Source organism: Arabidopsis thaliana (genome assembly GCF_000001735.4).
Source record: "Arabidopsis thaliana chromosome 1 sequence".
In the NCBI taxonomy this organism is placed as follows: Eukaryota; Viridiplantae; Streptophyta; class Magnoliopsida; order Brassicales; family Brassicaceae; genus Arabidopsis; species Arabidopsis thaliana.
The window spans coordinates 11,868,629-11,888,283 of NC_003070.9; the positions used below are offsets into that span (position 1 = coordinate 11,868,629).

The 19,655-nt window shown below is 34.9% G+C and overlaps 3 protein-coding genes and 1 long non-coding RNA gene across 5 annotated transcripts; 2 read left to right on the plus strand and 2 right to left on the minus strand.

The window, feature by feature from the left end:
• Positions 1 to 1,123: 1,123 nt before the first annotated feature.
• On the minus strand, positions 1,124 to 4,298 carry AT1G32780 (GroES-like zinc-binding dehydrogenase family protein). Its single transcript, NM_103012.4, has 10 exons — positions 3,931 to 4,298; positions 3,683 to 3,819; positions 3,540 to 3,589; positions 3,098 to 3,450; positions 2,636 to 2,718; positions 2,446 to 2,521; positions 2,050 to 2,111; positions 1,838 to 1,933; positions 1,565 to 1,726; positions 1,124 to 1,477 (listed from the first exon to the last, which is right to left on the minus strand). Exons 1-10 carry the CDS (start codon positions 3,965 to 3,967, stop codon positions 1,349 to 1,351), a joined length of 1,185 nt encoding a protein of 394 aa, NP_564409.1. The 5' UTR covers positions 3,968 to 4,298; the 3' UTR covers positions 1,124 to 1,348.
• A 347-nt stretch (positions 4,299 to 4,645) lies between these two features.
• Positions 4,646 to 4,852, plus strand: AT1G06617. Its single transcript, NR_139117.1, has one exon. It is a non-coding gene; the product is annotated as an other RNA (long non-coding RNA).
• Positions 4,853 to 5,879: 1,027 nt separating this feature from the next.
• Positions 5,880 to 8,921, minus strand: CID11 (CTC-interacting domain 11). 2 transcript variants are annotated; one of them, NM_001036054.2, is made up of 10 exons: positions 8,120 to 8,759; positions 7,722 to 7,829; positions 7,584 to 7,628; positions 7,427 to 7,499; positions 7,237 to 7,349; positions 7,102 to 7,161; positions 6,970 to 7,017; positions 6,815 to 6,883; positions 6,677 to 6,742; positions 5,880 to 6,597 (listed from the first exon to the last, which is right to left on the minus strand). In NM_001036054.2, exons 1-10 carry the CDS (start codon positions 8,558 to 8,560, stop codon positions 6,400 to 6,402), a joined length of 1,221 nt encoding a protein of 406 aa, NP_001031131.1. In that variant the 5' UTR covers positions 8,561 to 8,759; the 3' UTR covers positions 5,880 to 6,399. The 2 variants fall into 2 exon arrangements, with proteins under 2 accessions (NP_001031131.1, NP_174556.1); NM_103013.3 differs by having other exon boundaries at positions 5,890 to 6,603; positions 6,681 to 6,742; positions 8,120 to 8,921.
• A 3,761-nt stretch (positions 8,922 to 12,682) lies between these two features.
• On the plus strand, positions 12,683 to 17,387 carry AT1G32810 (RING/FYVE/PHD zinc finger superfamily protein). Its single transcript, NM_001084177.2, has 7 exons — positions 12,683 to 14,013; positions 14,101 to 14,429; positions 14,806 to 15,801; positions 15,891 to 16,037; positions 16,109 to 16,519; positions 16,632 to 16,754; positions 16,847 to 17,387. Exons 1-7 carry the CDS (start codon positions 13,182 to 13,184, stop codon positions 17,213 to 17,215), a joined length of 3,207 nt encoding a protein of 1,068 aa, NP_001077646.1. The 5' UTR covers positions 12,683 to 13,181; the 3' UTR covers positions 17,216 to 17,387.
• Positions 17,388 to 19,655: the final 2,268 nt, after the last annotated feature.

Sequence of the window (19,655 nt, forward strand, 5' to 3'; positions counted from 1 at the left end):
AATATTTTGATATATCATTTCGTCATTCCCTTTTGTTAAATCATGTGTGTCCCATGCTCACATGTATGTTATTAACTGAAAACTAATTTCGAACAAAAATATCACAAAAATTAATTCACATTTGTCATTAAATCGAAATAAGGAGAAATAAATTAAATATTCAAGAGAATGTTAAGGCTTTTACACTAAAGTTGATATATATTGAAACAAGAATATTTAATTTATCTAACATGTTAACTAAATCATTGAAGGTGCTCCAAAGTTGATGATCTTGCTGGAGCAAGTTAAGAGCTCACATCATTAGAAATCGTTATGTAGAAGACGGATGTGAGTCATGTGACAAAGGGATGAAACCGGTTTAGCTAATCTGAATCTTTGTTGGTTTTGATTCCTGCAGGTTTAGCTAGTTTGGCTCAAATGGTCGAATGGTTTGAGATATAAGAGAACTGTTGGGCTGGATCATCAAAGGAAAAGGTCGAACTTGTATGTTGTTGTGCTTAGCTTAAATTGTTATTTTGTTATACCTTATGAGGATTAGTTTGAGTTTCCGTTCAAGATTTTATCCCATTATCATATTTTGTTTCCTTTCAATTTTTAATCTCGCACCAAAATCCAATTAATACATTTGAATGTGATGAGTTGGTTATAGTTGCATATGGTGTGAGTGGTGATGCAGAAAGAGAGTGTAATATGTAATTCAATCAAATAACGTTTTGAATGATTAACGAATTAGTGCTAACTTAATAAGACATAGTCAATAGTTAATAATTAAGTGAAACTGCATTGGTTGGTGAAGCATAGCAAAAGTTTGGATGTCAAGCAATTCCGATAAAAGTATAGTCATACTGACGTAGTTACCCACTTTCTGCTTTTTACTTGGATTATAAAATATCCACGTAGTTAGTTATTTGAATAGTTTAGATACATACTATCATGCATGAGCAATATCTACGTAGAATTCAAATTAAATAACATTTTATAATACAAATCAGTAATACGACAAAACTAGATCATATAATATTGTGAGTTTTGGTTGAATAGAAAGTGACATCCACACGTAGTTGCAATGACTAATCAAATTCTTTTGACCTATAAGTTAAATTATGTAACAAGTCGCAAAAGTGTCCGTTTTTCTTGCTTAGCTTCTTCAAATGTGTCTTGTTAACGGCAATCATGTGACATATATAACTAGATCATTTTGAATATATAATCCTTCAGCACAAATAATCGCGTTATTGATGATGATGATACACATTTATAGGTAAGATAATATACTGAATAATGCAGTAAAATAAGTGTTTGTTGGGTAAATTATATATAGTGTAGTAAACTTTGTGAATGTGTAGAATCATCTCTTGAGAAGTTTAGAGATTTGAAGAATGCACCGAAGAGATTTTCCATCGCGAAGCAGCTGAAACGCATCGTTTATCTTCTCAAATGGAAGCTCATTGGTAATAAAAGGTTCCAATTTCACAACCTACAAATCAAAGATTCCAATTAATATCACTAAAACACAAAATTACTTCTTGTTTCTAAGATTAGAAATTAGAGACAAATTTCAGACCCCTTTCATGCATTGTTGGGCGAAATTTGGAAGCTGAGATTTGGGCTTGAAGCCACCAAACACAGAACCGGTGATTCTACGGCCGTCGAAAAGCTCCATTGGGTGAAGAGGCAATGTTCTTGGCGTCGGATAGATCCCAACAAGTACTGTCGATCCCCAACCCTATCATCAAAATAATGTTTCTCATTTCCTTCTTTATCAAGTAACTAAATCAACATCAAGTAAACCAAATTAAGATTTTGATCTCAATTCATAATATTATTATGGACTTACGACGTGAGTGGATAAAAAGGCTTCGCGAAGAACATCAACGTTTCCTGTACATTCAAAGCTATAGTCCACGCCTCCTCCCGTTATCTCTCGTATCATCTTTTTGTATATTGATCCATCGCAAATTCGCAATGGTTAAAAATTTTAGTTAACAATTTTTTTATTTTTTTTACAATTATTGATATTTTTTTGTTATAAGAAAATTGGTATATTACCTGATGTACTGGCTTAGTTAAGTCTTTAGGGTTTATGAAATCTGTTACTCCCATCAGTTTACCTGCAATATTTGATTGGAGTAATATGGTAATTATATGGACATAGTCGTAGATTGGTACGCTCCACAAAATCTAGTAAACCTTATAATCAGTCCATTTGGTCCTGAAAAATATCATTTTGTTTATGTTCCATTATGGCGTATAATTGGAAAGTTGGAAATTAAACTATTGCATTCGCATTCTTAAGTTATTTGCTTCACTACTTTTCGAGATGCTTAATTAGATAAGTGGAAAAGAGTTTGGGAAATTTGGTTTTATTTTCCCCATATCAACCTTAGTATGTAGAAAAAGAGCGAGAGCGCAATCGAAGCATTGGTGAAAAAGAAAGTAACGTACCTTTCTCAAATTTGGAAGCATTAGCATCAACACCAATGATCCTAGAAGCTCCTCTAGCTCTTGCACCTTCAGCAACCTTCAGTTCTCATTCATGAAATAAATATATCATTTTCACTTCATATATATAAGTGAAAAATTAATTTTTATCATACTTTGGATGCATAAATGGATTAATGAAGTTTAATCTTACAGCGAGTCCAACGGAACCCAATCCAAAGACAGCAGTGCTTTTTCCTTCCTTCACATTTGCAATGTTCCAAGCTGCTCCAACCCCTATTTTTCAAAACGACGTCGTAACATTAAGAAGGAAACACCTCATGAAACTATGCATGCTTCTTATTTTTACCACTTATGTATATACTTGAGGTGGTCAATGGACCACGACAATATGTAACAGTAAATTAAAATTTACTGTTACAGAGACAAATTGAAATAACTGCGTTTTTGAAAGGAGAATTAAATGTGTTTTTGAAACCAAGGTCCTATCTTCTCCTTTATTCCCTAGCTAGTCCCAAAACTCACTATGTTATCTCCCACAAAGGATATGATAATATATCATTTCTAAAACAAATAGCAAGTTCTCGATGTTCAAGACTATATGGACAAAAATCCAAGAATCCAATTGCTATATACGAGTAAATTAGTAACTAACCAGTTGAGACACCACAACTCAAGAGGCTCATTTGCTTGAGAGGAGAATTAGGATCGATCTTGACGACGCAAGCCGAGTCCAAGACAGTGTATTCGGTGAACGTGGAGGTGTTAAGGAAGTGATATATAGGTTGGCTTTGGCTCGAACCACCGTCCTTGTTTATGGTGGTTGAGAATCTCGTCCCTCCATCATTCACCATCACCCTCTTCATAGGATCCACATGATATCGCTCACAGAGATTACTTTCTTCTCTCTTACACACTTTACATTCACCACATTCTCCATTGAAAGTCGGAATCACGTAGTCTCCTTCTTTCACATCTTTTACTCCTTCTCCAACACTCTCTACAATCCTATCAAACATATAACCGAAACATAGAAAACATATTTAGTTAGCGACACTCATAGGCGGTTATAAAAGGGTTTAGATATCGGGATATACCCGACAGCTTCATGGCCAAGAATCCTTGGAAATGCTCGTTCAGCTTCGTTCTTTTACACACCAAAAATAACATATTTTTGATTAGATTACAATCAAGAAACATTGCAATTTTTGTACTGATTCGAGTATATATCCATGAGTACCGTGCCGTTCCAACATCCGAGATCGGTGTGGCAAATGGAGGAGTAAAGAATTTTAACACGGACTTCCATTTTCTGAGGAGGATCGACGCATATTTCTTGAATTACAAGCGGCACTTTTGGACCCCATACGACAGCAGCTACATGCATCACATACATGCATCATTACTATCATAATCATCATCATCATCATCATATGCATCAACAGCATAATGATAGGAAACCATCTCATTGGTGAGTCATTTACTTACCTTTACAAGTGATGACCTTTCCTTGAGTCTCCGCCATGTTCTTGATGCTTTTTTCCTTTTGTTATGTTAGATCTTTCTTTTATGAATGTAGCTCTATATATACAGGACTGAGATCTATGTATGTCTAAATATAGTCACATGTATAAATATCCAAATCGAGTCAATAATCCCGAGAGAGGTGGGTTTGATAAGATTGATATAACCAATCTCTTTACATAAACCATCGTAATGCGAATCTCAAATTCGGCGCTCCAGTCACCGGCTGATAAACGACCGAAAAATCGATGGTATCTTAAATTTTGTTTGTGCTCCAACTAACTTTATATTTCATGCAAAAATTTAAACTATACTATCTTCACATAAGATTTGTGAACTCCTAGCATTAAAGACCGTCATTGAATACCGCCAATCTTCGTGATTTAGACAACGTCACGTCAAATTTATGTACATTGTTCTAAAAATATTGTGTGTTTTAAACGTCAATGAAACTGGATAGATTTTCATTAAAATAAAATACAATAATTGCAAAATTTGGTAATGTATGGTGGAGAAAATAAGTGGTAGGTTTTGGCGGGGACTACTTACTTGATATTAAATGGCTTTCAATGGCACACCAATCACAAAATGGACAGAGTCTGGTGATAGAAATGACTAGAAAATGGTGATGATGTGTAATGTGTGTGCACCAATAGTATAAAGCCTTAAACCAGTAAACCCTCGTGTGGTTGCATTGTAATATCGGATTTAGAATCAAATACGTAAACTCGGTGCATAAAACACTTAAATTTTAGCTCGAATGCTTTAGAACATCTCCAATGTATTCATCTCTTTTTAATCTTATTATTAGTATTCTATTTTAGTGTAAGATATATAGTGAGACTTGCCACTTTTTTCCAAAAAGCATATCCTCTTCCGAAATTCGTTAAATATTCGAGGAAACTTAAATATCCGGTGTTCTAAAACAATTAAACAAGCTTTCATGTGAAAACGGTTGAAAGCTCATTCAATTAAATTTATTTTAGTCTCAAAACCAAGCATAATTATTTGAAAAGAAAAGATTAAAATTTGAATAGAAATGGTCTCTGTTAATGTGGAAAAACACATTTTGCGTGGATCTTCTAACTAACCGTAGGGGTAGCGAAATTAATATGAGCATCGTTTATAGGAATTAGGGAGCAAGGACTTGTGAGTTTTTGAACACAGTAATTTGATCTTGCCGTCAAATACGCAGACATTTCTTGGGTTTTAAGTATTTTTAAAGTTTAATAAGTTCAAAATATCCACAAATTCTAACAATCTAAAAAATAAATTGGAGACAAAACCGAACCGTTTAATGCATTCAACACCTAACACATTCAACATCTTTTGATAAGTGTATATTTTAGAACATACGCACGAATGTCCTAGGGGCTTCAGCCGAGACCAACAAAAAAAAAGGGGAAAAAATTGCTTTAAGAAAAGACGAATAAGAAACATTATTCTTAAAGGTTTTTTTTATCAAAATGTTTTTTTCTTAACCTTTATTTTTCAATTTGTTTGATAATAATAGGTCTTTTTTAATAGTTACTGCTTCTAAACCTTTTCTTAAGATAATATATAGTGATTTTATTCCGTAAATAAAAGTCTATAGTGATTTTAATATTTTGTTTAATAATACATAAAAAACATTAGGAAGTTTATAAAATTCAAATTGGATTGTTTAACCACCGAAAATCGAGTAGGTGAATTGGAATCGTACAATATTTAAAACGACGAATGTCTTGTATCTATCTCAATAATGTTTGGATGAATACTTGAAAAAAATTTCATAATGAAGATGTACTTTAAAACCTCATAAACTCTCATTCATATTTTGTTCAATTGTTGTAAAAAAAAAAAAAATCCCATATATGTACAAAAAGATTGTAAATGGTAGCTTCATACATTGCCTATAAAACAAAAATAACACACTACAAACTAGAAAGTAAAAACTCAGTCTCGAAAAGCACAAACATTGAGTAACCACCGTTGTACCTAGACCGCATTTCGTACTTGATGACGTCACAAATTAAGAAAACCACCAAAACATTTTTTTAATTATATTATCTCTCGAAATTTCCAAAGTTGACTTTTTAGATATTAAGAACTGACAAAAACAGCTGTTCTAAGTTGACCTGTTTTTTGATCTCCATATTACAACAACACAACCGCTTCTGTTGTCCTTCGGACAAAACTAAGAACATCAAATTTGATCCAAACTCTTTTTGTCATAAATCAATTTTTTATTCCGACAAAAAAAAAGAAAAGAAATCAGTTTTGACTTTCTTCGAAACCAATAACACACGATTGTAAAATTGTAACTGTACGAAGTAACTTCTGGATGTGTGATATGTTTTAAGCTCTTTTCTTTTTAAGAGATAAATAAAAACTCTCTACGAGGTTTTTTTTACCCAAAAGATTCTCAGGTAAAGGAAGAAGAAAGAAGCATCATCAGATCCCAGAGTTACATTTCGAAAACAAGAGATGAGAGATGCAGACAAACATCTTTACATGTCTGTGTAATGCTGTTTTTAAGACGACACAGCGATATATATATTGCGGAGACATGAGATATGTGAAAACCTGTAAAGCTAAGATCAATGCATTGGATGCCTCGGTGATCTCGGACGAACAGGCGTCTTTGAAGGACTCACCCTGTAGAATAACAAACCGTCATAAAACCGAAAAAGAGAACGAATTTGTGTCGTGAAGATCGGTTTTGTTTCACTGACCTTATAGGTAAAGAACCAAGAACAACTCCACTGCAGTTGAGAGCAGCTATTGCGCTTTCCGCCTGTGAAGATATAAAGAAAGACTACTCAGAATATGACTCAAAGAAATGTGTGGAGGTGTGTTCGATTATTACCATTACGAACTCTACAAAAGCAATACGAGTCGAGTGTTGATAATCTCCAAGCAGCCTCAGGCGATAAACCTGTATTAACAACAATCTAATTAGTGAATTATTGCACAAAAGAATAACAACTTTGTTGCATTCTTAGCAACTACAACATTGTTCACCTCTCCGCAGAAGGACTCAAAAAAGATCTTCACGTCTGATTGAGTCACCTATAAGCAATTTATACACAAGTGTGAAAGGGAGATACTTCATCAAGTACGGTTAAGTTAAGAGAAATGATTCAAGAGAGTCACCTTCTTGTCTATGTTAGTACAGTAGATAGTTCTTGCACACATCTCACGCTCATCTTCAGTCTGCATAGACAAGACTAAATCATTTTCCTCAGTCGCTAACCATCAGAAACTTTGCATAGTAGAGGAAAATCTCACCCTAGGCAAAAATGTCGGGTTAACCGGTGCTATAGCTGTTTTGGATGGTAAAACTTTCACAGGATAGAATCCCAACATAGTCCCCGATAAATTTAGAGCAGTCATCGCACCCTCTGAAAACAAAACCACAAGACATTTAACCACTGTAGTACACTGATGATACTCCAGAACCGAGAAAATGAAATAATACCTTCATCAGTGAACTCTATGAATGCAAACCGAAGGACCGAGTTTGGGTCACCGCATATGCGACAGTCAACAACCTGTTAAAACCAAACACAGTAAGACACACAACCAAGCACAATGATGGAGTTCATAGATGAGAGCTTCAAGAAAATATTTTCAACCTGTCCACAGCTCACAAACAAACCAGCAAGCTGCTCTTCAGTGACCTATAACACCCAAACCACACAAAGAAAACGTCAACAATGAAAAAAAGGTCTTGAGGACAATCATAGAAGAGATAAAAAGTGTAAACTTTCAACCTGTTGATCGAGATCAGAGACGTAGACGGTTCTACGGATAACATCTTCTCGCTGAGCCATGCTTGTTCGAGCATTCATCCTTCGTTTCCCTTGACCAAAACTCTTCTTCTACACCACCCACACACACACAATCAAAACGAATGATATGGATATAAAGTAGTCTCATCAAGTAAAATTCAAGCTTTCAAATGTACAATCTTTCTTTTCAAAGATCTCCAACGAAAACGAAACACAATTGATCCAAAGCTATGAATCGTAGACTAAACAAAACAACACAAAATTTGTGAAAACACAATCAATTAACAAAAACCCTAATACAATTCAGTAAAGTTAAACCTCAATTCAACAAAAGATCATAACTTTGCACAGGACAATCGACGAAAACCAGTGTCTCTTACCCGTCGGAAACCACCGTTTTCGTTACCGTATCCGCCATTTCCGGTACCAGCAAAGCCATTGTTGCGGAAGAAGGAACCAGCAGAGGTGAAGAAACCACCGTTAACACCGTTACCTCCTTGTTTATTCAGAGAAGGAGGAACAAACTCTTCAGCCATAGGATTAAGCTTAGAGAAAAGCTCCTGAAGCTCTCTCATATCACGCTTAAAGCTCTCACCACCGTCAACGCCGTCGGATCTCGCCACGTGTGACCCGATCTTGCTGTAAAGACCTTGATCGTGCCGGAGAACTTGATCGATCCTAGAGTGATGGTTCTGATCATCGGAAGAAACGCCGGAATCTTGACTAGTCATTGAAGATGGTGGTGAAGACGGCGGCGGCTGGATCACGACTCCTCCTGCATCAGCAGCAGTAGCTGCTGCTCCAGTCTCAACAACCGCCATGATCAGAGAGAAACCCAATAATCAAAATCGAAAATTTTAAGGATAATTGTGAAGGAATCGGCCGATCGGGTTTATGAGTTGAGGAAGAAAAGGAGAGGAATCAGCATAAGGTGCTCTCTGGAGGAAGAAGAAGAAGAAGAAGAGAGAGAGAGAGAAATAAAGAGACGATTAAAGAGTGATTAATCAGAGGATCGGTGATAATTAATGGTATTTGATCAGAGTGATTAAGTAAGGATTCGTTGAGAAACCAAACTAGTAATGAGTTTACTTCACTTTGTGTTTTTTTCTTTAACTGCGGTGAAAAATAGAGTGTGATTGGATAACGTAGAATCCGACCGTACCGGGGAGAGATAGAGAGAGCCTGGACTCTGGAGTGTTTGGTCTGTTTTATGAGTCTAATTTTACGGATTTAGAAGGAAACATAATACGGTAGAAAAAATATGATGGTAAAAAAGGAGGATACACTAATATTTGATTAGAGATATTAAAAACATATGTCTACCCAAAATATAAGTTTAATTAGTTAAAATTAATACTATTTTATTATATAAAGTTAGATTTAACTTATATAATCGTAATATGTTTTAATTAAAATATAAGATGCCGTCATTTCTCCAGTGTAAATTTTTTAATATATATATTTTAAAAAGTCCTTACCCTTATCAAAAAGGAGTATATATAATAAGTAAGATTTTTTATTTTCTATATATTCAATTTTTTTATTTTATTAATATATTAAACTAGTAACCTCATTCTATTTATTTTGTTGTTGTTAATATATTCAAAGAAAAAAGTAAAAGTTCTTTATCGTATCAAAAATAAAAAATATGAAATTTGTTAACAAAATATTTACCTTATTTTGTTATTTTTGTTGTTTGTTAATATTATTCAAAAAAATATTAGAGTTCTTTATCCTATCATAAATATAAAATATAAAATTTGTTAATGTTAATGTAGAAAATTTTAATATTCTTAGGAGAGCATGCCATGTGGCAAAACTGTAATTCATGAAATCACAACACATTTCAATTAATTGATTATATTTTAGAAAGATTATTAGGTTAGAATAAGGATAACCAAGTTCAATATAATTCATGATATAATAAATAGAGACCCTTACAAATATATTTTTTGAATATTTTTCTTAATTTTTTTTATTTTTTTTGGTTAAGATAAGTGTAAGATATAGATGTCAGCAAAATATACAAAATGTCAAAATTTATAATTGGTGTTATCATTAATCTATCTAAAACAATTATGAAACTAATTCAAGTATGTTAGTAAATATATATGCTTCTATATAAAAACATTACTAATAAAAATAATATCTTCTTGAATGTTCCTTTCTCTCACAAATTTTTTATTTACCTAATGTTAATTAAATTGAAAAACTATATTACAAGCTATATATATATTAGAAGAGGGTATTCCACAAAGTATAAAACTCAGTTAGGGCATTAAAACATGAACACCACAATAAATTTGTATAAAAAGCTGAAAAAATAATTGGAAGTTACTGTTCAATTTTCTACAAATAGTTAAATGGTATTATTTGGTTTTTGATAAAACTTTAAATTTACTTTTCATTTTTGATTTTCATTGTTCAATTAATTTTTCACACGTTCTAAATTGAGTGTAACCTAATCTAATATATTATGGACGCCCATCTATTATCTATTTTACTAACAGCAAGTTTGGTGATTTACTCTTTAACATTATTTTTTGTAATATATGTAAATATATACATATTTAAATTAGTTTATTCAAACAGAAAATATATGTAAATAACTCTATCTACTAACTCTTGATTAACTTTGTATTTTTTGATTAAATTTGCGTCCATATCTTTACTAAAGAACTTGCTGTTAGTAAATTACCAGGGACTTTAAGGCAACCAACAATGACATATTTTAGACAATTTTACTTGGTAATGCGTTCATATGACAGTTCGAGAGCAAAAATACTTTACAATAAAATTCTGGTAACCTTACTCAAATTGATGAATTTTAGAGGTTAGATTGAGTCTCAAACTGGTCATTAACTATGTTGTTATAGATCTGTGTGTAGTTTTGACACAAATATATATATATATATATATATATATATAGGGAAAAATGTCAAAAATATTCTTTGTTGTAATAAAATGCTAAACAAAGCCCTAACTTTGACTCGGTTAAATTGATTTGCTAATTTTTATTGATTTTTCATTTAATCGTTAATTTCATTTATATATCACTACAAGAAATACATGATTTGCATCCAACCCACAAAACGTCAAAAACCAAATTTATTTTATAATATTTGGTGATACTAATGTTTCCTTCAGATCTCACCGGCTTTTTTCATTCTTAATATGCATTTTTCTTTGTCATCTTCTTCAACCCTTGCCGATTTAGCACTATTATCGATCATGCCCAGGAATGTGGTTTCCAACTTACTGAATAAGGAATCAGTGAGTATGCTTTTAAAAATCTCCGGGTAATTATATTTAGCTGTTGATTGTTTTCTAAAATATTCCATCAGGATTTCCAAAACGATTGAGTTGGAGAAATATGAAAGGTAAAAACATGTTAAGAGAAGTTGTGGATCAAGGAAATCGACATAAGCATTTAACTCAAATGATATTGTTACATTTTGTTGTTATTTTGTTTAAAATACAAATTAAATGAATCCATCAAATATTCGTAATGCATATGTGTATATATAGTCACTTTACTCTGATGTTCTACTTTTGGATGAATTACGTAAACTGGAAATATAAAGAAAAAAGTGTATTTCCGACCAAAACCAAAAGCAAAAACTTAAAAAGAATATGTGTATATATATATATGATATTTTTATTAATTAATTTTTATCTTTTAATTGACAACATATTGTTGAACGTTTTCAACAAGTCTCATGGTTTCATCTCATCTATATATCCATGGAAAAACAGAGTCACTTCTCCCACTTTCATCCCGACACATATTTGTTGAATCCGGATGGATCGCTCAAATACAACTTTGAGCATCTAAACCATTTTTTAGTGAACGAGAGCATGATTCAAGAGGAAGACTGCAAGTGTATCGTAGAAAGAGAAAACAAGGAGAGAGGAAGCAGCTCAAAGTCAAAACAAAACAAGAAGAAAATGAGTTTCAAGAAGGAAAATGCCAAAGCTGATCCATGTTTTAGAAATATGGTGGTAATTATCAAATATATTAATTATTATGTGTTTTTAAAGGTAATCAGATATATAATATATGTTTTATTTTTTCAGGAGAAAAAGGTTAACAAAATCAGGAATTTGCAAACTGTGAGAGATATTGATGAAAGCAAGGTGATTGAGTTGCTACAGAGAGGACCAGTTATTTTGTGTATAGAAGTATCATATGAATTTAATTTTTTTACGGGGGTGAGTAAATTACACATATAGACATATATTTTTCAATTACTATACATTATGATTTTCATTATAATGTTTCTTATAACCAAAACGACAGGATAAAGTTCTTAGAGGATATCAAAGAAAGGGTCTATAAGATCATATGATTGAGTTGACGGTTATGACACTACTCTCGAATGCGCTAACTACTTTGAATTTAAAAATTCATACGGTTTTTGCTGGGGGAAAATGGATTTGGAAAACTAATTCGAAAAAGTAGGCGAAAAAAACACGAGCCATCTCTAATCAATGTTTTCATGTATCGAGAGATATACATAATAATATAATATTTTTTTTCTTGGTATATGAATTTGTATTGTTTATAGAATATATGAAGATAAATAACAAGATTTTACAAGTCAAACTCAAACTACATCCTTCTTTCTTAGATTATTGTACATCTTGTTCTCCATATCCGTTGTCTTCTTTGGATCCTACACCTTTTTGTACATATTCTAACTAGATCATTACACTGTAAGTCAAATTGTTCCTGTTTTGCACTTAAAATACATGTTTAGTACGAAGTCTTACTAGATCATTACCTTCAAATTCGTTTCTAGCTATATTTTTAATATGCAACTAATTGTAGAATCACTTTTGGAAATAGAGTTCTTCAACAATATATTAATATAGATGCTTAATGCTAATAATGTGGAGCAGTCAACAATGTATAAGGTCCTAACTCCTAATTTAACTCCTAATCCAAATCAAAGCAAGTTTCATAAGTTACCACATATTAAGTGGGTCTGAGCCCGGCCCACAATTATTACATAAAGCCCAGAAAGAGCTCGACGGACTTGAGACGGTAAATTAATTTTGTTAATTGCCAGCAGCAACGACGGACTTCAAACGGAAATTTTTATAGCTTCTCTCGTTCAGTTCTGCTTCCGACAATCAAACACCACTTTCTTTGGATGATTTGGAATCTCTCTGTTCAGCTTCTCTGCTACTGCCGCAACTGGAGATGCATAAGTCGAGTTCTAGTTTCTGTTCAGAATCTGGAGTCTAATTTCTTCAGGTGATACGGTTCTTGTTCTTGAAACCCTGAGCTCTTACGTTCTCGAATTTGAGGGATATACTTTGATTCCTAGGGTTTGTTAGAATTGACGAATTGGGTTGTTATAAAAATAGGATTTTTTTTAAGTTGTGTGTAGTTTAGGCGAAGAATTATAGAAATTGGGGGTTAGGGTTTTGTGAGAGATGAAAGGAAGATCGTATCGGTTTTCAAGTACGGATCCTCATGAGGATTGGGTTGATGGACTTTGGACTGTGGATTGTGTTTGTGGTGTGAATGACGATGATGGAACAGAGATGGTTAAATGTGATGATTGTGGTGTTTGGGTTCATACTCGTTGTTCTCGTTTTGTTGAAGGACAAGAGCTTTTTACTTGTCATAAGTGTAAGAGCAAGAACAATGTTAATGATAGTGAAGAGACTGAGGTTGCTCAGTTGTTGGTTGAATTGCCTACTAAGACTTTGGGAATGGAGAATTCGTGTACTCGGAGTGTACCTTTCAAGCGTCCTTTTAGGTTATGGACTGAGATCCCAGCTGAAGAAAAGGTTCATGTGCAAGGAATCCCGGGTGGGGATCCGTCTCTTTTTGATGGATTGTCGTCGGTTTTCTCCCGGGAGCTGTGGAAGTGTAGTGGTTATGTGCCTAAGAAGTTTAACCTTAAGTATAGAGAGTTTCCTTGCTGGGATGAGCAAGAGAAGGATGAAGACGGTGCAGGGGTTTTGTTTTCGATGTCGAAGGAGAATGTGATTGCTGCTCCTGTTAGTACTTTGGTTGGAATGAGGAGGAGTCTTGATGGTAAAGGAGGAACCAATGACGTGAAGCTTGGTTGTGACTCTGGTGAAACGGATAGAAAACATTCTCAGGGTGCTATTAAGAAGGATAAGAGGTTGCTTCGTCCTATGATGACGAATAAACGAAGAAAAGAATTGTTCGGTGCTTCAAAAGAGCGGATGAAGAAGAAGGTTGAAGTTGTAGACAAAGAAGAAGATGATAAGAAAGGTTTTGTCGGTAAAACAGGTCAGTGTTTTGCCATTATGTGCTCACATCTAGAATCTTGTTTCCATTGGTCTTAAAATCCCTCTTTTGTTTCTTTCAAATTACTAGGAAATCGACCTGCCAGTGATGCTAAACCATCAGAATCTCGTAAGGACATAGAAGCAGAAGGTTTTACTAGCGACGTTGGGATCACGAAGAGTGTAAAGGCCAAGAAAGCTGCTCTGGAAACTGGCGGTGATGAATCTGGTAATACAGAAATTGGTGTTGAATGCTCCAGAGAACAGAATCTTTCTGACGTTCATGCTAATGGTACTGGAAAACAGGAAGAGAAAGCTGGTCATCATTTCCGAATTGTGCTTAAAAGCTCTGCAACTACTGATCCTTCTGTCCTCGGAGGAAGAGATGTTCCACACAATGAGGCTAATAAGGAGGAGGAGGTACGTCTTAGATTGGCTAAAACTATACCAATATGAAGCTTACCTTTGAATTATTCTTGATTAGATCGATATTATTATATTGCAGCGGTTTATCTTGCAACAAATATTGAATTTCTTTCAAACTAATTTGATCTCATGCTCTCCTAGAAAAGGCTTAAAATTGGAGCTATAAGGAGTTGTTGGATGTATAATTTGCGGTAGGAATAGGGAAGCTTAACTAGCAAGAAGTGCCTTGTAGACTGTAACAACTGTTTGAATTGACATAGGGTAAATTTGGTTTTGGGAAAATTGGTTTGTTTTTGAACTTTTGTTGAAAGGATTTTAATTTTGCTTAAGATAACTGTGGGGAAGCAACTGATAATTACTTATTTTACAGAGACAAGGCACAATAGCTGATGCTCCAGAAGATAATGCAGCTGATTCTTCTGAAAGTTCCCAGAAGCCTTCTCTTGGTTCCATGGTTGGTAAAACACGAGAAGGTGAAGAGAAAAATTGTGATGATGTTAGTAGGAAAATCAGTACGAGGAAGAACAAATTCCAAAAAGAAACAGCTGATACTGGTGCCAGTGGAGCTCTAGGCCTGCAGACTCTAGACCATATGGATTCTAAAGTGTCAGGGAGCTCTGCGTCTCAGATCTCTGGAGGTTCTGAACTTAACAAAATGACACCGAGCAGTTCACTTCCTGATGATCACAAACCGCAGTCTGTTGAAATGGTATCAGAGGGAATAAGTAGTGGCAATAGAGACAGAGCTATCGAATTAAAACGAGAACTGGTGGTTTCAGAAACTGAAAAAGATATTCAGGAAACAAAGCCTGGATCTGTTTTATTTCAAGAGCCATCAAAGCCTTGCAGACCTATTCCGCATACGGTTTCAGGAAATGGTAGGCCTAAGATGGTAGTATGCATTGGAAAAACATCGTCAAGTTCAGCCACTGAAAAGTCCCCTAAGCCCTCAACTTCCAGGAATTCTATTCCTGGCTTGAAGCAACAACCAGGTGATGATGATAATGATGCTAATACCAATGATGAGGACTGTGTTTCCAGTGATGTGATCCGAGAGAGAGATGGGGATGATGAACCTTCAGAGAAAGCTCCGAAACATCCTAAATTTTCTATTACCTCTAAGAAATCGATGCAGCATAACCGTACTTCCCATTCTTCAGTTTCCAAGACAAGAGAGTCTTCCTCTTCTTCAAAGACATCTTCAGCAACTCGGATTAATGGTGGTTCTTCTGAGGCTCCTAGTAAACATTCGCTTTCAGGAACCTTCCCGAAAAATGAAAAGCCTGGACAATCAATATTCCAGTCATCAACTAAGAACCCTGTGCAGTCTATAATTTCCCTTGCTCCAAATCTGAGCGATGAAGAGGTGTGTGAGTCAGAATTCGATCTCTTTCTCATTTGTCTTCCCTATTCTTCTACTGTTTGACATGTTTTGTTTGTTCCATTTATGACCAGCTTGCGTTAAGACTGCACCATCAACTCAATAGTTCTCCTCGAGTTCCTCGTGTCCCCCGCATGAGACAGCCTGGTAGCTTGCCCCTGTCTCCAACCGCCCCTAGTTTTAAGCGCACTTCTAGTTCTGGTAGCAAGGATCACACAACGGTATGATATAAATTCTCTCTTATCTCTTTTAGGCTCAAACTTGTTGGCTGATTATGTATTTATTTGGCTAGTTTTCCAGAAGGAAAAACAAGGATACATCCAAAGAAGGTTACTGCAATTTACGTGATGATGATAGATGCAGTACAAGGAGTGCCAAAAATCGTCGGTCTCCTGATAGGAGGACACAACAAGACAGTGGAAGCAGAGGAGGGAGTTTGTGTTCCAAAGGGGAAGAAAATGAAACCACCAAAACCTCTTCTTATTCCTCTCGGAAAGTACTTCTCCCGCCAAACTCGACTACAAGCACAAGCAGCGGACCATGTTCATCCAGCGAGTTGAATGAGCATAATAAGCCTTCTCCACACAGTTCCCCTAGGAATAATGGTACTCCAGTACATCGAACTTTGCCAGGATTAATCAATGAAATCATGAACAAAGGCAAGAGGATGGCATATGAGGAGCTCTGTAACGCAGTCTTGCCGGTATTGTTATGTCTCCTTACCAAATATATTTCTGATCTGAGACATATCATCATCTAGGCTCTAGGTCACAGACTAGCTGTTCTAATGTGTTGTGTTGTTCTCTTTCTTGTAGCACTGGCCTCACTTGAGGAAACACAACGGAGAACGATATGCATATTCAAGCCATTCACAGGCTGTTCTTGATTGCCTGAGGAATAGGCATGAGTGGGCTCGTCTGGTTGATCGTGGCCCCAAGGTTTTTTTACTAACTCTCCATATGTTTCTTTTCTGTTGTCTTCAACATATAACCGATAAGAAAATGATCTTAATATTTGCGGTTGTTTTCAGACTAATTCCGGGAAAAAGAAACGGAAGCTCGATGCAGCAGAGGAGGATTCAGATGAGAACGAAAGCAGTAAGGGAGGAAGGAAGCGACTGCATCAACATCACTCTCAAGGAGAAGAGTTTCCCAAAGGAAAAAGGAAAGCAAGAAAACGGAGAAGGCTTTCTATTCAAAGAAAAGGCATTAAAGTGTTGAGAAAGAAGAGAAACGAAGAAGAAGTTAGCGAAGAAGACGAGGAAGATGCGTTCTCGGACACAAGCGAGGAGAGCATCTTCTGCGATGAAGAAGAAGAAGAAGAAGAAGAGGGCCACACTGCTACTGGTACTGGACAAGTCTCTGCTAGTAGCTCTGAGGAAGCTCAAGCCACTTCATGAGCCTCCTCTCTCTTCTCTCTATGTAATATAGAAAGTATATGTGTATTATATAGCTCTTGTGTATTTTACCAAAAAGCTTTTTCCTCAGTAGACAATACTAATAATTTAAGCTTGTCTAGAGTGACATATTGGGAATGGGATGATCTTTTTGTGAGCTGTATTTATGTTTTTGTGGTATAATATAAAGTTAGGAACAACAAATCTAGTTTGATGTGTCCTCAATAGTAACAAAATCCCAAGAGAGAGACCTTACTTAGTTGCTGTTCAGATTCTATGAAACTAAAGACAGCTAATGAGATTTGTCTCTAGCAAGACAGGAGAATCTTCCTCAAAGGCATCTTCGGCAGCTCGGCTTAATGGTGGTTCTTCTGAGGCTCCTAGTGAACATTCCAGAAAAATGAAAAGCCTGGCACAATCAGTATTCCAGTCATTAATTAACTAAGAACTCTGCGAAGACTATAATTTCCCTTGCTCCAATCTGAGATAGAATTCTTTCTCTTTTTTTTCGTTCGCCTTCCTTATTTTTTACCATTTAATAATTAACCAGCTTGCTTTAAGACTGCACCATCAACTCGAATAGTTCTCCTCGTGTCCCACGCATGAGACAACCTGGTAGCTTGCCCCTGTCTCCAATCGCTACTAGTCTTAAGCGCACTTCTAGTTCCAGTAGCAAGGATCACGTAATGCGGTAATATATGATATAATTTTTTATCATCGTCTTTTAGTTTTAGCCAATACTCTCATTTAGTATCTATTTGGTTAGTTTCCAAGATGATTCTTTATCATAATGAATGGGCTCGTCTGGTTGATCGTGGTCCCAAGGTTTTCTAACTCTTCCCATATTTCTTTTCTCTTGTTTCGAAGATATACAATAATGGCCTAAGAAAAATCATTTTGTTTTTGCGGTTGGTTTAGAATTCAGACTAATTCGATGAAAAAGAAACGCATGTTTAAGTGTTGAGAAAGAAGAGGAATGAAGAAGAGGTAAGCAAAGAAGATGAGGAAGCGAGGAGAGTGTTTTCTGTGAAGAAGAGGGCCACACCACTACTGCTTGCTGCTAGAGAAGTCTCTGCTAGAAGCTCAAGCCACACTGTTCACGACCCTCCTCTTATTCTCTCTATTGAAATTATGTAATGTGTACGCATTATTTATCTTTGTGTATTTTACCAAAAGCTGTCTTCTCAATTTACAACAATATTTTAAGCTTCTAGAGGGCATATGATTGGACGGTATTTATGTGAGCCATATTTATGTTTTGTGGTTTAATATAATTATTTGGGAACAAAAAATCTAATTTGATGATGTGTGCTTTTGCATATGCTTTCGTGATAGATCTATGCCACTTACGCTTTAAAATGATTTGTAAACCATGTTAACCACTTTTCAAAGCTTTTAAAATCCTTTGTAAATTATTCTATGCTACTTACGCTTTAAAACGATTAGTAAACCATGTTAACCACTTTTCAAAGCTTTTAAAATCCCTTGTAAATTATTCTATGCTACTTACTTACGTTTTAAAACGATTTGTAAACCATGTTAACCACTTTTTAAAGCTTTTAAAATCCCTTGTAAATTATTCTATGCTACTTACTTACGCTTTAAAACGATTTGTAAACCATGTTAACCACTTTTCAAAGCTTTTAAAATCCCTTGTAAATTATTCTATGCTACTTACTTACGCTTTAAAACGATTTGTAAACCTTGCTTCTCTCTGTAGTGACAGTGTTTTTGTGGGTGTTGATTTTGTTGTTATTTATCTTATCAGGTTATAATGCTAGAACTGTATTCTGTTTGTGGCTTGTGGAAGTTGAAAAACAATATGACTTGGGAATTTGAATTAGACATTGAATTGGGAGCTTCTTTAGTGCTCATTGATGAGCACATTACCTATCACGCGTTGGTTGATATTCTTGTAGAGGATTTTCAAATAGATAGTTCAACCAATTCTTTGAAGCTTAGTTACAAGTTAGTCTCCACGTCTACAACCATACAATCTCATCCTCTTTATATTAGGAACGATAGACAGCTTTGCAACTTTTATGCACAAATTCTCACAGAGTGGAGGATTGCTTCAGTTATGTTTGACTGTAGAGCAAATTTCTGTGACAGTTGAGCAGGTTTTTCAATAACCTTCTTGTGTTATAATTTAAAAAATCCTTGTAAAATCATTATTAAGTCAGTGATTGTGCTTATTACAGGCTGAGACTACTTCAAATCCTTTTGTTTCTCATTCTGTCCCTAATGCTCAGGTACTAATCGTTTTAAAAATCCTTGTAAAATCATTATTAACGTTTTTAAACCCCTTTTAAAAATCCTTGTAAAATCATTATTAACGTTTTTAAACCCCTTTTAAAAATCCTTGTAAAATCATTATTAAGTCAGTGATTGAGTTTATTACAGGTTGAGACGACTTCAAATCCTTTTGCTTCTCATTCTGCAT